The sequence below is a fragment of the Lampetra fluviatilis genome, chromosome 14, assembly GCF_964198595.1.
Source record: "Lampetra fluviatilis chromosome 14, kcLamFluv1.1, whole genome shotgun sequence".
Taxonomy (NCBI): domain Eukaryota; kingdom Metazoa; phylum Chordata; class Hyperoartia; order Petromyzontiformes; family Petromyzontidae; genus Lampetra; species Lampetra fluviatilis.
Window position 1 is genome coordinate 9,912,512 of NC_136288.1, and position 18,384 is coordinate 9,930,895.

General features: G+C 49.7%; 1 protein-coding gene across 1 annotated transcript in view; it reads right to left on the bottom strand.

The window, feature by feature from the left end:
- Positions 1-18,384, bottom strand: part of LOC144935857 (fibrocystin-L-like) — a 159,296-nt gene that overhangs the window by 80,729 nt on the left and 60,183 nt on the right. Inside the window, 7 exon segments of the mRNA XM_078862684.1 lie at positions 1,264-1,449; positions 3,453-3,557; positions 4,762-4,904; positions 5,511-5,703; positions 9,701-9,833; positions 11,016-11,137; positions 14,508-14,669. Coding sequence (XP_078718810.1) covers positions 1,264-1,449; positions 3,453-3,557; positions 4,762-4,904; positions 5,511-5,703; positions 9,701-9,833; positions 11,016-11,137; positions 14,508-14,669 — 1,044 coding nt within the window.

The window sequence follows — 18,384 nt, forward strand, 5'->3', positions numbered from 1 at the left end:
TACCCTCACGCCACTCCATCCACCACCACTACCACATCCAGAACAAAACCTCAACACCATAACGCTCTCCGACTGCTCATGTAACAAAGCGATAAGCTGTGTTGAGAAAAGACGGGTGCATGTAATTGATTTTTGATTCAGTGATTGGAGATTTTACAAAAATATCGACACGTGGTACAGTGATGGAAACTGCATCACTTATTGAAATACGTTTAGTCATGCTTAAGCTGTCTTTGAAATTAATTATATTCCTGTAAAAAAAATACTTTGTGTAATGTGTCCCCCTTTTGATTCGTACAACGACTCGGCATGGAACGTTACACCCCACTCAATGAACGCAATGATGTAAAATCGGCCAACATGTCAAGCTACGTATTCAAATGACATGCAGGCGAGAAACTGACGTTACATCCACAATCACAGCTGACCACCGATTCCCATTCATCAGCACGAAAAAAAGTTCTGATTAGGCACCCTCCTACGTTAGCATCTCAGAGCATATCCATTGCATCTTATCTCAAATATGTCAAAGGAAACACCCAGTGGCAGCTGCATCCGTGGGCACAAGGCGACTGAAAACGTGCATTTAGTCTGCCAGTAGGGGGTGATGCGCGCTGTGTGTAAACCCAAGAATAGTAATTCATGCCAAACAAGTGTCGATCTAGATCTGCCCATGAGGAACAGTGCATCAGGTGACAGGAAACTCTGGGCCATCTAAGAGATGTATTATCAAAAAAAGCCTGGAGCGTTACAATAGAGGACCCAGCATTATTTAATTTGATATTTTATTCTTAGGTTTTTTCGGTAAAGTCACGTAGGTAAAACATCAAAATTATTTTATTTTATTTCCATTAATTTTGATGTTTTACCTACGTGACTTTACCGAAAAAACCTAAGAATATGATTCCTTGCAGTCACGAAAGCTTCAAATCTAGAGTTAATTTGATATTTTCTTGCACTACGAATGTGCATTACTCATTGAGGCATGCCTTTTACACACATTCATCATTTTGACTGTGTGGAATCTACAAAGTCTGTGCTTGACTTGTGTGCATTCAGGCTCAGAGTGCAATATTAAATAAATTTTTATTTTAAATGGAAAAAAATCTAACTCGTGCACACGGTGCGGACGATATCTTTGCCGAATGTTTTGGGCGGCGGCCACGCGAACAGCAGGGAAGCGCCATCGTCAAAGTTTCCGCTGGGACGATATTTTAAGGCGGCATCACAATGGCAGGAAAGCGGGAGGGAGCGGCGAATTACCCGCCAGGGACGCCGCGACGGGGCTCGCGAAGGTCCCATCGGGCTGCGAGGCCGAGGCGTTGGCCACGCTGTAGACACGGTAGCCGGCGATCTGCAGGAACGGCGGCGAGGACCAGCGCCACACCACCGTGTCCCCCACGAACACGTCCAGCACCGGGGCGCTCCACTCGTAGCCCTCGCCCAGGCCTGTGGCCCACATGGTAACAGCACACAGCATGCGTGCGCACTCACAGTCCACTCGACTGAGACAGCCGTGCACAGCTGAGTGAGATATGCACATCTTCTTGGTTCTTTCGGTAAAGTCACGTAGAATGGAAATAATAAAATAATAAAAATAAAACATAATAAAATAATTCTCACGACGTTTCGGCCACAACGCAAGCAGCCGTCCTCAGGTGGAGAACAGGTCTGTCTTCTATTATTTCCATTCTACGTGACTTTCCCGAAAGAACCAAGAAGATGAATCCCTGCAGTCACGAAAGCTTTAAATCGAAAGAGATATGCACAGTTCAGTGAGCAGCAGAGGGATGCCGTTGCCTCCTTCGATTGCTCGCCGGCAACGTTGCACGTATTTACCACGAGGCTGCTCATGCGGCCGTCCACTTGCTCACCAACCTCGATGAGACAACACGGTCCCTGCTGATCGACTCCCCACCCATCGTAGAAAAGAATAAGATGGCGACGCAGCCCCGTTAGCGTCATTCCTGCTCATCCCCTTGCATGGACCGATGGCTCAAGGCTGTAAACAGATGAGCACCACCTCAATGCTCAATTGAGCAGGAATCCGCTCTGATTCATCGACTATGCTCGGCTTTCATGTCACCCAGTTGGAATTTGTGTTGGTGGTGGTGGTGGTGGTGGCAATGGGGCATCTCTCTTCTCAGTGTACTGGGAAACGTCCTGGCAAGAATTATTCAACATCACCTTGTCAGGTATGCTGAGGAGTAGCTTGTGGAGCCCCAATGTGGTTTCAGACCAGGGCGGTCCTGCATGGATGCCATATTCTGTCTGCTACAGCAGAAGTGTATGGAGTTCTAGCAAGACCTACATCTCTGCTTTATTTACCTGGTCAAGGTCTATGATAACATCAACAGGCCAGGGCTGTGAGCATTTCTTCATATTTTCAGAGTCCCTGACTCTCTGCTAACAATGATTAAGGACCTTCATGATGGTGGGCAGCCACGGGTAAAGCTACGTGGCCAATAGTATAGTCAGAGCCATTCCCTGTTCACCTTGAGGTGTGGGCAGGGATGTTCTCTGGCTCCCACATTATTTAAATCATCTTTGAGCACGTAGTTTGAGAAGCTTTCCATGGCTGTACGGGAGAAATGTCCATATGGTACAGATACAATGGGAGGCTGATCTATGTCCGGGTGCGGTCGAGGAATGGCTCCCTATTGGTCAACCGTGTTTTGTATGCTGATGATCTGGTGATTGCTGCTCACTCAGAGGAGGAGTTGGAGGCGATGCTGCTGAACCTGGAGTGTGCCACCAAGAGGTGGGGTCTTATCATCATCAATCCCACGGAAACGAAGCACCTGCATGGGTATTTTGTGCCATCAAACACTCCACCCCCTCAGATCCCCATTGGTGATGGAGCAGTTGTGGAGAGAGTTTCCCATACCTGGGCAGTGTGCTTATGACCAGCTCCGGTTTGACAGCAGAGGTCTCACTCCAAATAAATCGGGCGGCAATTATCTTTTCATTGGCTGCGTAATTCTGTGTGGAAGTTACCCAGTCTGTCGCTCCGCACGAAGCTTAGGGTCTTCTCGGTGGTGGTGATGGTGTGGGTGGTGGCGGTGGTGGTGATGGTGTGGGTGGTGATGGTGGTGGTGGTGATGGTGTGGGTGGTGATGGTGATGGTGTGGGTGGTGATGGTGATGGTGTGGGTGGTGGTGATGGTGTGGGTGGTGGTGATGATGGTGTGGGTGGTGGTGGTGGTGATGGTGATGGTGTGGGTTATGGCGGTGATGGTGGTAGTTGTGGGGGTGATGGGGTGGGTAGTGACAGTGGTGGTGCAATGCACTGCGGTGGATGCCCCGGTTGGTGACGATGTGGGTGGTGATGGTGATGGTGGTGGTGATGTGGGTGGTGGTGGTGGTAATGGTGATGGTGTGGGTGGTGGCAGTGGTGGTGGTGGTGGCGGTGGTGGTGATGGTGTGGGTGATGGCAGTGGTGGTGCAACGCACTGCGGTGGATGCCCCGGTTGGTGACGGTGTGGGTGATGGCGGTGCCCAGGGTGAGGCACTCGAGTCGACTCCACGACGAGCTGAGCACCACGCACGGCACGCCACCTGGCAGAGCCGGGCACGGAGGGGAACACCACCGAGTGGTTAGTATCGGTGTCCTAGTCTGCATCTGTCTTAGAATCACCTACAGCATAATAAACATCACACCGCTGCGGTGAACTGTCAGATAAAAACAATGCACGCTGTTCGTGAATGCCATTTGTGATTAACATCGACAAAGAAACATGAACCAATCCCCACCGGACATTCTAAATAAAAGCACGTCTTGGAGTAACATGAACTAAACTAAAAACTAACCTATTTTTATTTTACCAAGTAAGCCCCACTGAGGCGCGACCTGGCCACAAATGATAGTCTAATGAAGTGGCTTATCACGTGGAAATGGACAGCAGCCAAATACTCTAAACGCATGTTGATTTTTAATGTGAAGGAAAGAACCGGAGGTCCCGGAGAAAAATCCACGCGACCATAGGGAGAGAGACACGCAAACTCCCAATATACAGCAGGCGTCGGGATCGAACGCACAACCTCCTGTATACCAGACGAAGAAGTGAACATCTCACCACCGTGGCACCATGAACAACAGCACATAGTGTTTGACAGCACTGCATTGTGTTGAACTTTATTGTAATATTACTGCAAATAAAAGGTCATTTAATAAAGCCCTGAAACCCTTTTGGGGCAATTCTCAATTGGAATTATACATCGTAACCATCACCCCCCGACTGCAAAGACTTGGCAGAACCCTCCTGAGAAAGAGTCATGAGGCCTAGTCAGGCTCTCCTAAGTAAACCAGTGGAATAGCGATAAACAATAATAATAATAATAACAACAACTCACGTCATAATTAAAACATTACTTTCCCAAGTGTAATTATATAAGTGACATTTTTATACTCTTGGAAAATCGGTGCATTGTCACCAGCATGTGGCTCAAGAGACAGGTTTCTGGCCTCTCATGCTTATCATTTGAACTCTTGTCGCCCAAAAAAAGAATCCAGGTTGTATTTGATTTGATGTTTCTACCTATGTGACTTTACCGAAAGAACCAAAGAGTTTGTATTTGAGTATTTAGCCAATTCTGCTCTCTCACATTTGCATCTGGGAAGAAGCACGCTTGAAGTTTATTTAGTTTAACCAGGTGAGAACCCGCGAGAGAGGGAGTCTTGTGTGCGCGGGGTGTGCGGTCAGCTGAAGTGCCGTCCGTGTGTTTGCAGCGAGAAGCAGGAGGCGCGCTTGCCGCGCGTTACCGATGGTCACGTTGTTGCTTGTCGCGTTGGAGCTGAAGCCGTCGCCCGTGACGGTCACGCGCGTGCCGCCGTAGAGTGAGCCGCCCCGCGGCTGCACGTCCGCGACCCTCAGCACAAACTCCACGGTGGAATTCACGCCAGGGCTGAGGGGGACAATGCCCAACCACGTCGTCAAACGTTCAGCCCCGTCTCCGAACATTCGGCTCCGTCACCAAACGTTCGGCGCCGTCATCAACACGTTTTTTTTTTACTATTTTTTTTGTTACCAGGTTATGCCCATTAAGCCATGTCGCACTTTTTTGCAGAAGCGACCTGGCCGCAAATGATAGCTCAACGAAGTGGATTATCACGTGGAAATTTACAGCAGCCAAATCATTGAAACGCGTGGTGAACGCGATTCTAAATGTGGAGGGAAGAACCAGAGGAGCCGGAGAAAAAAAACCACGCGACCACGGGGAGAACATGCAAACTCCAAATATACAGGCGTCAGGCTCGGAATTGAAACCACGACCTCCTGCACACATCGCGAGGGATCTCGCCACTGCATCACAATGGATTTTTAAATGGAATGGGTTTTCTCTGGGCACTCCAGTTTCCTCCCAAGCAAAAAGCACTCCTTACTAGACAAATGGGCAAACATCCCAACGCAGGGCCCTGCTGTAAAACGCACCATCAGACTTGCCGAGGATTTCCTTGGAGAGATAAGTGCACGACGCGATCACATCCACACGTGGCAAGCCACCCCTCACCTGAAGGGCACGTATCCCCAGGCTCCAAGCGACACGTGGATGGGGTACACGGCAGGGGGCAGGCTGGGCAGGAGGCAGTCGATGGCGGTCTCTGTCCAGCGCTGCACCGGACACGCGGCCTCCCCCACGGTCACCATGCCGCCGCGGTTACCGGCGCTAAGCCCGACTCCGCTCAGGTGCAGCAGAGATCCTCCTGGGTAACGCCGTACGGTGGCACGCACACACCCTCCCGTCGCGTTCCACTCGCACACGAACCGTCACGGCGCTGCGACACGCAGCAAACTCGCCTCACGGTCTGGAGAGCGCAGGTTCGACTCTATCTCACGGAGCCGCGGTTCGAAACGATGAGAGTGGCGAGTTTTTCAAGCCCACCCCACTACCTCTGTCCACCCGGCAGAATGCATGGGTTCAACCGCAGTTGAGTCTATCGGCAGGTCACGTGCGGTGGGTCAAGTGTGGGTATGCCCTCCTCTTCGAACACATCTGATTATAACGCGGAGGAGTAGACCAAATACCGTCTCAATTTCTCTCTAGTGGAGGCACCCACGCATATGCGCCACACACACTCGACACGCACACGGTCCACGCGCACCACAAGCGCACATGTTCCACACACACGCTCTGCGCACACGTTCCACACACACCTAGCACAACACCAACCCTGCAATAATGCTCACACACAGACAGACGCACTACAATAACCATACGAATACATTGCAATGTACCGTAACAAACTATTTGTCACTTGTACAAGCGTTTAACGGCTTGCCAATTTGTTATTGTTTCAGCTCACTCACCGTTAAATGAAAATGCAATCCTTAAAAGTGACTGAAGCAATGACAAATTAGCTAAATATCCTCCCCATAACGGTTAGTTAACTAAATATGTAATTTTTTTCCGCCAATATTATAATTGCGTACATCGGTTGTGAGGATCATTCTTCAACTAACCAGTGAGCTGAATCAATAACACTTGTGTCGCACTGTTAAACACGCTTATACACGCGACAATTTAATCTGATCGACTGTGCCGAGTGGTGGGGGCTCTCTCAAGTTTTGGCCAGATCATTACGCGGCCCAACCCGAAATCAACTGTGAATCGCTATTGTCAGCTGTGAGAACCTCCGTGTGCCGGCAAACAGGGCAACGTTGTGCCAAAATGCAGGCAAGCGGTCTCGGCTACGCCCTCAGATAAGAGACGTTTCAGCTCTCTACTCACTCACGTAACACAGCCGGCGGAGATCGGCAACAGTTCCGAAAATATTGTGACATCGCAGGAGGTTTTTGCTTGAATATTTTTTTTTCTTGATATTTCCACTGTGTGCGTGTGGAGAGGGGGGGTGCGAATGGGGGGGGGGGGGTAAGGGGGTTACACACACGGCGGAGGGAGTGTTAGAGGCGCAATGCCCAGGCGCCAGCATCAGAGCCCCGTGGCTGGCGCGTGGGTGCCGTGGCAGCGCGGACGAGCGATGAGATTTTCGTTGCCGCACGGCGGCACCCTTTGCTTTTTGGCTCGAGATGCGTTTTATCCTGATTGATACAACTCTGGATAACGAAGCTAAGCCTAATTATCATAACTGCACACATTAACATAATTGCACGCATTCGCAAAAATTAATACGATTATCTCCGTGATTGTCATAAGTTATGCATATAATTATATACTTTAGCATCATTTATGCGAATTACGCTTTTTTAACAACATTTTTATTAATTTTTATTATTTTTATCAAAATTTCATAACCCGACATATACAACACGTTCACTGCGAGGCGATGAGCGGCGCACAGTGCCGTGCACCGCATCGCGGGCCATAAAAACACGCGTAGGGTCCCACGTTCGCTCCCGTGCGCGTTCACGTTATCTGGGGCGCGATGCGATCTGCCGGTGATGTCGGACGCTCCGCACGCAAGCGCGGCAAGTAATCCCGCGTGCCGTTGTGGCACAGCTGCAGTGAGCGGGTATAGCCACCGTCAGCGACAAGTCTGACACTCGAGCGAACAGCCCCTTGGCTTTTACACCATTGGAACCTCATTTGCCAGTAAAAAATATGATAATTGTTTTTTTACCCTTCTATCTGGCAACAAAACTGACACCTTTTTAACAAGGAGTCATGTTTGCATAGACCACAATACCTGCAGTCATAATGCCAAAAGGCGTCATCTGGTCCAACCCATGTGAGACTAGGCTCTAAGGAAAGCTGTCTCGGGTGTGGACCAATCAACTTCAAGGACAGTGCATACATTATCAGAGTTATATTTTTTGTTTGCATTATGACTGCAGGTATTGTGGTCTATGCAAGCATGACTCCTTGTAAAAAAGGTATCAGTTTTGTTGCCAGATAGAAGGGTAAAAAAAAATATTATCAGCCCCTTGGCTTTTTGGTCGATCGGCCAACTAAAAACATCTGGTAAGATTGATTTGAAGCTTTCGTGACTGCAGGAATCCATACTCTTTGGTTCTTTCGGTAAAGTCACGTGGGTATGAAATAAAATACAATCATGACGGACGCTTGTGGTTGCGCCCGAAACGTCGTGATTCGGTAAAGTCACTTACGTGACTTTACGTGACTTTACGTGACTTTACCGAAAGAACCAAAGAGTATCTGTTAAGATGTTCAAACACAAAATAGATCTCTTTGGAAAGGAATCAAGTCGACATTAACCGCACGTACTTGTGGCAAACATCCCATGATACAGCTGCTCAACCCAAGCTGTAAGTGCTCTGATACTTCCATTGCCTTTGTGCCGATCGCCTTTTGCCGTTCTCGGGTCTAAGACTATTGGTGAGACAAAGCCCTAGAGAAGGCTGTCTCTAGTGTAGGCCAATCCGTTTCAAAGACAACGCATACTTTATCAGAGCATGTGTGTTTGCATGCTTGCCACAAGACGCCTCTAGAGGGTATTCGACCTACTCTTCCACGCTGACCAGACGTGCTATGCACACGATTGTCAGTAAACTACGGGATGGAGGCCTCTCAATGCTGGCTCAGCCATGGAAGTTATGTGCAAAGTCAGCGCATGGAGGCACAGGAGCGATGTGGATATCACTTGCCACTCACGATACCCACGGCCGAGAATCGAATTCTGTTCACCGATTTCGGCGCTCAGTGCGCCAACCACTGCACCGCCACTCCCCCCATACTCCAGGTATAAAGCTCGTAATAAATTATAACGGTTACTTTGAAATGAAATCAGAAAAGGAAAACGAGTGCCACGCATCGCCGTACCAATCAGATGGCCAAACACTCCTCCTGACAGGCGAGTTCAACTTCGCGGGGTTATTGACAGGCCTGCAGCATCGCCCGCATCGCAAACGCATCGCACGCACGCTCCAGGTAATGCTGGAACAACCTGGCGTGGTCTCTGCTCCGGTATTGCACCACGATCCTCACGCACGACAGTGCCCAAGAGCCGACAGTCAACCCGTACACAACGCCGCGGCCTGGCGCTTTGCGGCAAGGTGTTGCGCCGATGTCATGGACAGATTAACGACACGCAAATCGGTGCCAGCACCGGCGCCTACAACAGCACTCAGAAGCCTAATCCATACTGCCAGCTCTAAGGGATTCAAACGCGTGACGAATTGTCACGCTCAGCCGATTCGCTATGGATCAACAAGAAACGAAGATGCAACAAATGTACACATTGCGCATCTGTGACATGGATCATTACCTGACCTGCCAGGTATGCAGCTTGATTCAGCGAGATTCCACCTGGCGTATTAGAGAGAGGCTTTGCCCACCCCCCCCCCTCCCCATTAGATCTGTGTGTGTGTTATGTCACCCCAATCAGTTCACCCTTAACACCTGGAACTATCTCAGGACCTGCCAGTGAGTGTTTGACGCTACACGTGGCCTCAAGGTGCACCTAGCCTGACACAAACGCTGTGGTGACGTCACCGCCACTCAGTGCTGAACGGTGGCAGCTGCTGCTGTTGTTATTGTACATGCGTGTGTGCACGCGTGCACGTGCGTCCGTACAAACCGCGTGTCACCGGCCCTTCCGCTGTACACATGCCCTCTGCTCCGAGCATTCTTCTCCGCGCGTGCGGTCTGAAGCCATCTGCTCTGCGCTCACCTGTCGTGTGTCCCGCGTTTTATGACGACGCACACGTTCTAACCTGTACATTCCACCTGCATAGATGCGCATGTGTGCAGCACATGTGTGGACGTGTGTGCGAGTGTCGTACCGGCCACACCGCTGACGGAAGGTGAAACGGCCGTGATGGCGGCGCCGCTTGCTCCCACGTAGGTGAACGTTCCTGTCCACGCGGTCTCCACTCCGCCGCTCCGTACCATCACGTTCACCTCGCCGGGCGAGCCCTGGGAGACGGCCGCATGGGAGGGGGGGGAGGTCATAAGTACGTACATATGTCGAACTTCTTTTGCACCTTACACAGCCAACCGTGCTAATCGGAGATGCGGGGGAAGGACAACAAACTAACACAAAAAGCACTTCAAAAGAAATGAGTTTTTAATCTCGATGATTTGAAGCGCATCACTCCAGTAGCATCCTTATATCGGAAGGAAGAGCGTTCCAGATGGCCATAGGAGCCCATCTGAAAGCGCGCGATTGCAGTGACCGTTTTTGTTCGATGGCCAGCCAAAAGCCGCTGCTCCTGCGAGCGGAGAGTGCGGGCTGTGTGGTGTTCGCGCTGTGCTAGATGGCGCGAACACCACGCGCACGCGCGTGAGCGGGGAGGCGCGTGTGCGTGCGTGTGGTGTTCGCGCCGCGGAGGCTGCCGCAGGGCACTGCTTTGTGTAGCTGTCGGGAACGTTCTGCCTTTCTGAGTGCAGTGCAGAACTGGCCAACGGTTGGTGACTAAATACATTTAGACCTTTTAGCTCAAACGTTGAGCTCTCATTGTTTGCAATTGAGTACAGATGCTTTATTCCCTTAAAGAAATGCAAACGTAAAAAATACATGTTTTGTACCATGAACACATGTACATCGCATAAAACTTGATTGTTAAGATGCTTGTAGTTTAATAACCGGTGTCACTACGTCTGCACGGGCATGGTGGGTGAGCATGATTGGTCGTGCTAGTGCTGGTGATGATGGCGGTGTGATAAGTGTTGGTGGTGCAATTGGTGGTGGTGCAGATGCTTGTGTTGGTGATGCTGGTGGTGGTGGTGCTTGGGAAGCGGTTGTGTAGCGGTTAGCACGTTAACCGAGTTCGATTTTCGCTCATGGCCAACACCAACTACGATTATCTGAATCGGTTCTCGGCCTCCCCTAGCTCGACTCAGCCTTAAATGAGTACTTTGTGCAGTGTGTAAACATCGCCACTGAAGACACAGAGGCGGCTTGGACATGGTTGCTGGCCACCCATCCCCTCGTGTGCCACAGTGCCGGCCTTCATAGGTGCTGCTCGCTAACAGCACTTGCCCCAACAGTTTGCTTAGGCTGCACGAGGGATATTTGTATTTTGGTGATGTTGGTACTGGTGGTGCCGGCGGTGCTGGCGGTGCTGGTGGTGTGGCGGTGCTGGAGGCATCGCTCACCGGGGGGCTGAGGCAGGAGATGTGGTTTGGTGTCACGGTGACAACTGCGCAAGGGACGCCTCCCATGTCCACGCGTGCGTCCGTGCCGAAACCGGCGCCTGACACCGACACGCCGGTGCCACCTTGCAGCCGGCGGCACACCACACACGTTCACACGTTGACACGACGCCCGCGGCAGCCTCGGCGAGCGCACGCCCCTGGCCAGCCCCCTTTGTCTTCCCGATGCGTTGCCGCAACACATCACCGACCCCCAGCTTTCAGCCACCCCCAGCTACGACCAGGCCTACTGCAAACACCTCCTTAACCACTCCCGCATGTGCTACTGTCACCAAATCTACACCACCGCTCTCAATAACCCCACTCTTTTTTTCTCAAACCACTGTCATCTTGCGTACAATTTTATAATTGCTGTAAAGTGCCTTCGAATAAGGTGATTTAGAAATCTAGATAAGACGGCATTGAGGCTGCCTTCGTCCAAGCACTGGTGGTGCTCACCTTCCGTTTACAGCCCTGGGCCAGTGGTGGAAACTCCACATTCCTATGGCAGGGACACGTTTATCCACAGGACAGGAGCTGCTGACTTGCAATGTGCTAGCAAGTTTTGATATTTTTTACTATTAATACAAATATTTTTTTTTATTTCTGCAGGGATTCTGTTACTCGATATCTACTCATGGGTAACTGTTTTCACGCGCCGATTTAAGATGGTTCCTCTGGAAACTTTCATTAAAAACATGTTTTATCAGCGCCACGTGGTGTTATTCGGTGTACAGTGCAGTCTCCATCTCTTACTCACTCTGCCTCTCAGGCCTCTCTATGTGCTGTGAAGAAGGGCCATTTCCCAGCACATCATCACCTCTGATACATGTGTAGTGATATTGAATGAGTCACTGTAGCGCGTGGCGCTGGGATTTTGGTCGACAACGTAATAAGGGGTAGCAGCCCGCTCTACCAGTTGGACACGTGGGCCAAGCCCGGAGCCTTCTGGGGGATCCAGAAGGGGGCGTGGACAAGGGCGGAGCCTGTCAACGCTGGGCAGAATAAAAGGCGAGCTCCGACTCACAGTCGGGGCTGCTGCCATCGGGAATGGAATTCGTCGTGCAGCCGTCATCGTGGTCTTAGCCTCTTCAAGCTGTGGGTCTGGAAGCGTGTTGGCTGTCCCGACCCAGTATGGAGTTATCCCCTATGGCTGTGAGAGCCGGAATAAATAAGAGGGATAACCCCTCCTACCAGTGTCTCTGAATTAGGACACTACACATGTTTCCCTGAAAAGCCCATGGTGTTATTGCCACACGTGCTGAGTCAATTTCATTAATACAGGTAGGAAAAACAGGTTCCACACTACCCACCAGGGATTATTTGTCTGTCTGTCGTGCACGAATAAGCTGTTCAACCAAGTTCCTACCTGCCCACTCCGAGGGAACGTGTTAACCTCAAAGCCACACACACGCACAGACATGCATTATAAAAACTAGAAACTATTTTTATTTGACCAGGTAAGGCCCACTGAGCGACATAGCTTTTTTACAGAAGCGACCTGGCCCACAAATGATAGCTCAACGAAGTGGCTTATCATGTGGAAATTTATAAGAGCAGCCAAATAATCACAACTCATGTTTCGAAATGTGGAGGGAAAAACCAGAGGACCTGAAGAAAAATCCATGCGACCACGGGGAGAACATGCAAACTCCCAAAATACAGGTGTCAGGGTCGGGATCGAACCCACGACCTCCTGTATACCAGGAAAGCGAGATAACATCTCACCACTGCGGCACCTTGACGTGATTGAGTTCAAACCCCAGTCATATCAGCCCATCATCCATCCTAGGTACATACATTATGTATCGCTATGTGGAAAGTCAATAGCTGGTGTCCTATGAAAGAGACTGGTCCCTGCCATAACAATATATAATTTTTGCAATGAGTTCAGGACTGCCTGAACAAGGGGGACACATTTGCCCAGCGAAGCGGTGAGAGTTAACAACACCTCTCATCCTTGGTTTTAGTCGTGTCTAATCCTGGGGGTCGTTTGTCAGATTTGGAAGACAAGAAGCTTTAGACAGCCGTATCAAGCGTACTTATTGGCTCTAGAGGCACTGAGTCTCCGGGCGGCTTTCAGTAGTCTCCTAGAGGATGTTTGCAACATTGCAACTTCTGCAAAACTGTGACACACGTCGCGTTTGCTATATCAGCTTGGTCGTTGTTTTTTTATTTCGCCTCAGAATTATACACTTCCTTAAATACTGAGAAGTTTCCTATCAGCATCTGCCACTGACAGCAGTCTGCAACTTAAATTATGAATGAAAACATCTGCCAATAATTTTGTGGTTTTCTTGTTATTTGTTAAAGTCTGAATAAATGTTACAAACAAACCACTGAAATGCCCCATCTGTGCAGCACAGGTTGCATTGAACTCTACGCACACAGTCGCCACGGTTGCCTGATACTATGGGGCAACTTGAATAACCACCATCGTTGTGTTAGACTGGAGGCGTTGGGGGTACAGAGCGGTTGAAGCAGGTGAATCTGGTGGCGATAGCCGAGGGAGCGTGTGGCAAGTGTGCCATCGAGCAGCACTTCCCAATCGCCCTGTCAACCCCCGAATCTTTTATTATAATAATAATAAACTCGGTTTTCCATTAGAAAAAAATTAATTTGCACAAGGCCTCCAAGCGAATTTACGCAAAGGTTAAGTTGTGGAGATCTAAGTTTTCGCAGTGGAATATAGAACTTGAGCAGATCGGTGAGAAATTTAGGAGCCAACTCATTCGAGGCCTTAAAACGTGAGAAGAATAAAAAATATTAAAGTACTTTACAGGAAGCCAGAGCAGGGTGGAGAGAATAGGAGTGATATGGTAACACGATCTCATCATCATCATCATGATCCATAGGTGTCCGCTGTACATTTCTTGATTTGTTTCAACTTTCATCTGTCTTTTGCCAAGATGCTCAAATCATGCAACATCTTTCTATCACCAATCTCTTACGTCATCGTCAAGCCACACGATTTAGATCTGGTTAGCCTTCCCCCCTCCCCCGCGCAGTAACAGACTACAATGAGAGCTTTGCGATTTAAAGCTTTCGTGACTGCAGGGATTCATCTTCTTGCTTCTTTCGGTAAAGTCACGTAGAAGGGAAGTAATAAAATAAAATAAAAAAACATAATAAAATAATTCTCACGACGTTTCGGCCACAACGCAAGCAGCCGTCCTCAGGTGAAGACCAGGTCTGTCGGGGAGACAGCGTCTGAATGTCTCCCCGACAGACCTGGTCTTCACCTGAGGATGGCTGCTTGCGTTGTGGCCAAAACGTCGTGAGAATTATTTAATGTTTTATTTTATTATTTCCCTTCTACGTGACTTTACCGAAAGAACCAAGAAGATACAACGGGAGCTCTTCGGCGCTCGTCCCGGAGCCTAGCGGAGCCCCAGCACGAGGAGCCGCCGGGCGAGATAGAGGACATGCGGCACGCGGCGTCGGCCCTCGTCGTACCGGCGGCGCTGCCACTGGTCGGGTTCACGTGCAGGAGGTCGAGGGCGTAGCTGAACACGTGGGTCCCGCCGGCGTGTCGCGCCAGCCCGCGGCCGGCCACGTACACCACGACGACGTGCCGGCCCGCCGTACCGTTGCCCACCTGGCATTCCAGCGCTGACTCTACACACGCGCGCGCACAAAAGACAAAGGTTCCCCGTCGTAGCCTTTAACGGAATGTTGGGGCAAGTGCTGTCGGTGAGTGTCGATGAAGAGGGTGTTGTGGCCTGCACCACGCTCGACCGCCTGTTGTTTCCCCAGCTCTATCGTGCTTTTTGTACTGTTTGTTGTTGTGACGTTCTTACCCGCCCCGACTGGACAACTGTGAAAAAGAGCTTGATATCTCATCGGATTCCTCCAGTATAAATAAATATCCTGATTCTGAAATAAATATTCTGATCCTGCTGATGTTTTCCACACCACATCAGGAACCCATTTGAGGCTGAGTCGACCTAGGGTAGGTTCAGAACCAGTTCAAATATTCGCCACTGTTATTGTTTGTGAATGGGAATCAAACTCGGGTGTGCAGAGCGGTGCGCTAACCACTGCGCCACCGCTCCCCAAACAGAGGCATAAACGGACACACCAGGTTTTGCCTAGAGTTTTGCATCAAACTAGGGCCCATTTATTTCCAGGCAGAGACCGTGCCGATAAACATTGGGTAGTTTGCCAGCATTGGTTCGAGCTAGCCCGACTCTGCTCATAAAAGACGCTGAATGTCAAACCCATTTTAGATAAAACATGCATTTAACCGATGCTGTTGATAAGATGCACTGCCAGAAGGCTGTGCATCTGATGCGTTGTGTAAAAATAACTTTCATTCTTTATGCAGAGATACGGATAAGAGAAGGAGACGTTAATACTTTTTTCTATGGGAAAAAAATTGCAGCAACGCCTCTTCAGGATTACCGTGAGTTAGTTTTAGGACAACCTTCAGCTGTGGGTGAACGTTAGACTTGAATGATGGAAATGTTGAACGGCTCACATTTCAACGTCACATGCGATACCTTGACGAGACCGCAAAAATATCCCAACAGAGAGCTGGGTGCCTGTTTGTGTAGCGGCAGTCCTACTCCGCTCATGAGCGTTCTCCCTCTTGAAAAGATTCATCTCATTCCACCGGCCGCAAGGTGTCCAATACCTTTACATCTTGCTTCACTCGGCTCTAAAACATCAATACCAAGTTCTAGATTTGAAGCTTTCGTGACTGCAAGGATTCGATTTCTTGGGTTTTTTCGGTAAAGTCACATAGGTAAAAAATTCAAACTAAAATTAATAAAAGTAAAATAAAAATCACGACGTTTCGGAGGCAACACACGCTTCCGGTTCCACCTGAAGACGGAAGCTTGTGTTGCCTCCAAAACGTCGTGATTTTAATTTTACTTTTATTAATTTTAGTTTTTATTTTTTACCTACGTGACTTTACAGAAAAAACCCAAGAATATCAATACCAAGTCTTGCCTTCATTAGAACGCTGTCCAGTTGCCCTTCTTGGCACAAGAGCCCTCGCGTTCCACGTTGATACGCGTCAACAATGTTTCTGTTGTTAGTGGACAGTAATGGCAGGGTCGCGATCGAGCGACACTGCTAAGCGTTAACCGGTGTCTTTGGGGCCGTCCATAAATGACGTCACGCGATTTTGGACGATTTTTGACCCCCCCCCCACCTCGTCACACAGCGTCACAAAAGGTCAGACCCCCCCTCAAATATGACTTCACAAAGCTCTGCCCCACCCCCCCCCCCAAATTTTTTTTTTTAACATGCTTCAAATCGCTTTAAACTATTGTCATTGTAGTGCGTATTTAATGTGCGGCTGCACTCTGATGTTGCAGGAGAAAATATTTATTAAAAGTCTATTTAATTAAGTAGAACGTGTTGTCTATATTTATTTAAAGTTGCGCATTTTTATGTCACGTCACATTTCTCAACCCCCCCCCACCTCGTCACACATCGTCACAAATGTCTGACCCCCTCCCCCCTAGGTGCGTGACGTCATTTATGGACAGCCCCTATTGTACAAGTCAACCGTTTGGCAGGCTGAGGGCCAGGGCTTCTGCAGCGTAGGGCTGGATGCCTTGCGTGCGTGCGGTCGCCACCGCTCCTGGGGCCCCGATTCCATCCCCTCCAATGGCGGAGCCAGGATTTTCAGGTAGGGGGGGGGGGCAACCCCTCCAACAATGAAAAATTATAGGAGTTATTAGTAAGTAAGGACTTACTGTGCGGCGATGGCGCAGCCATCGATCGAGGGTCGAATTCGAACCGCGTTGTGTGATCGGCATCGCGCTCGCTGAAGGTGTTTGCCTTCAGGGAAGTCGTGTGCTGTATACGCTACTGCGCACAATTCTGAGTCACTTATAACTACTTTTCCGTTACTTATTGCCAATTATGAACTCATATCATCTCATGGAGTCCCTGGCACGTGATAATATGCTTCACAGTGGCAGTGTTGGTCGAAAAATGCCGATTTATTACTAATAAACCCCAATGATCCGATCGAAATTAGGGGAAGCATTACAGCTCGTTTGTTTTTGATAGTAAACGCGACACCTTACATTTTGTGAAGGGCACACAGTAATTTAATTGTTTTTTACTGCCCCGGAAAATCAAGCCGAATGTTTTTTTTTCCGCAGCCAGCAGCAAGTGGCCCCGGTCTGAAGGGGCGTCTCACCCCACCCCGTGGAGGGCCCGCTGGCCGTGAAGGGGTTTGTCACTCGCAATGCGTTCTTGCTCAACGGCGTCACGCTGCGAGATCTATTATATCGGTGTCACGCGATCACCGACGACGCCCTTTACCCGTCAGATTGGGTCCGATTGGATCCGATCGGCGCAATAATCGGCCGTGAGGTTTTCTGGGGTGTTCTTTGGTTACACGGTTGCTGGTCGCAGGCCCACAAAATATCGAGCGGCCAGCAACAGACGGCACTCCCCAAGTTGTAACAAATAATGGTTCACACGATTCATTAATTGAGCGAGGTTATTATTGTTGTGATAGGAGCTTCGGGAAAAGAGACGGTGGGAGGCAATTCCAGAGTGGAGCAGTGCGAGGGTAGAAGCAGCAGCAGCAAGAGAAGTGTTGTGACCTGCGGTGTGGTGAGCGAGTGAGTGACAGGACCTGTGTGGGAGTGAGTGGGTGAGTGGGTGGGTCAGTGGATGAGTGAGTTGGTGAGTGTGTGTGTAGGTGAGTGTGTGAGTTAGTGAGTGTGTTGTTGTGACCTGCGGTGTGGTGAGCGAGTGAGTGACAGGACCTGTGTGGGAGTGAGTGGGTGGGTGAGTGAGTGGGTGAGTGAGTGAGTGGGTCAGTGGATGAGTAAGTGGATGAGTGTGTGTATAAGTGAGTGTGTGAGTGAGTGTGTTGTCGTGACCTGCGGTGTGGTGAGCGAGTGACAGGACCTGTGTGGGAGTGAATGGGTGAGTGAATGGGTGAGTGGATGGGTGAGTGGATGAGTGAGTGGATGAGTGAGTGAGTGGGTGAGTGAGTGGGTGAGTGGATGAGTGAGTGGGTGAGTGGATGAGTGAGTGGGTGAATGAGTGGGTGAGTGGATGAGTGAGTGGGTGAGTGGATGAGTGAGTGGGTTAGTGTGTGAGTGAGTGTGTGTATCGGTGAGTGTGTGAGTGAGTGCGTTGTCGTGACCCGCGGTGTGGTGAATGCAGCGTGGTGGATGAGTCCTCAGCACGAGTGAAGCTCAGGGGAAAGCAACCAATGGATGTGTCTTGAACTTCTTTCGCACCACACGTAGCCAACCGTGATAATCGGAGGTGCGTGGGAAGGACAACGAACTAAACAAAAAAAGCATTTCTAAAGAAACGAGTTTATCAATCTTGATTGAAAAGTGTGCAG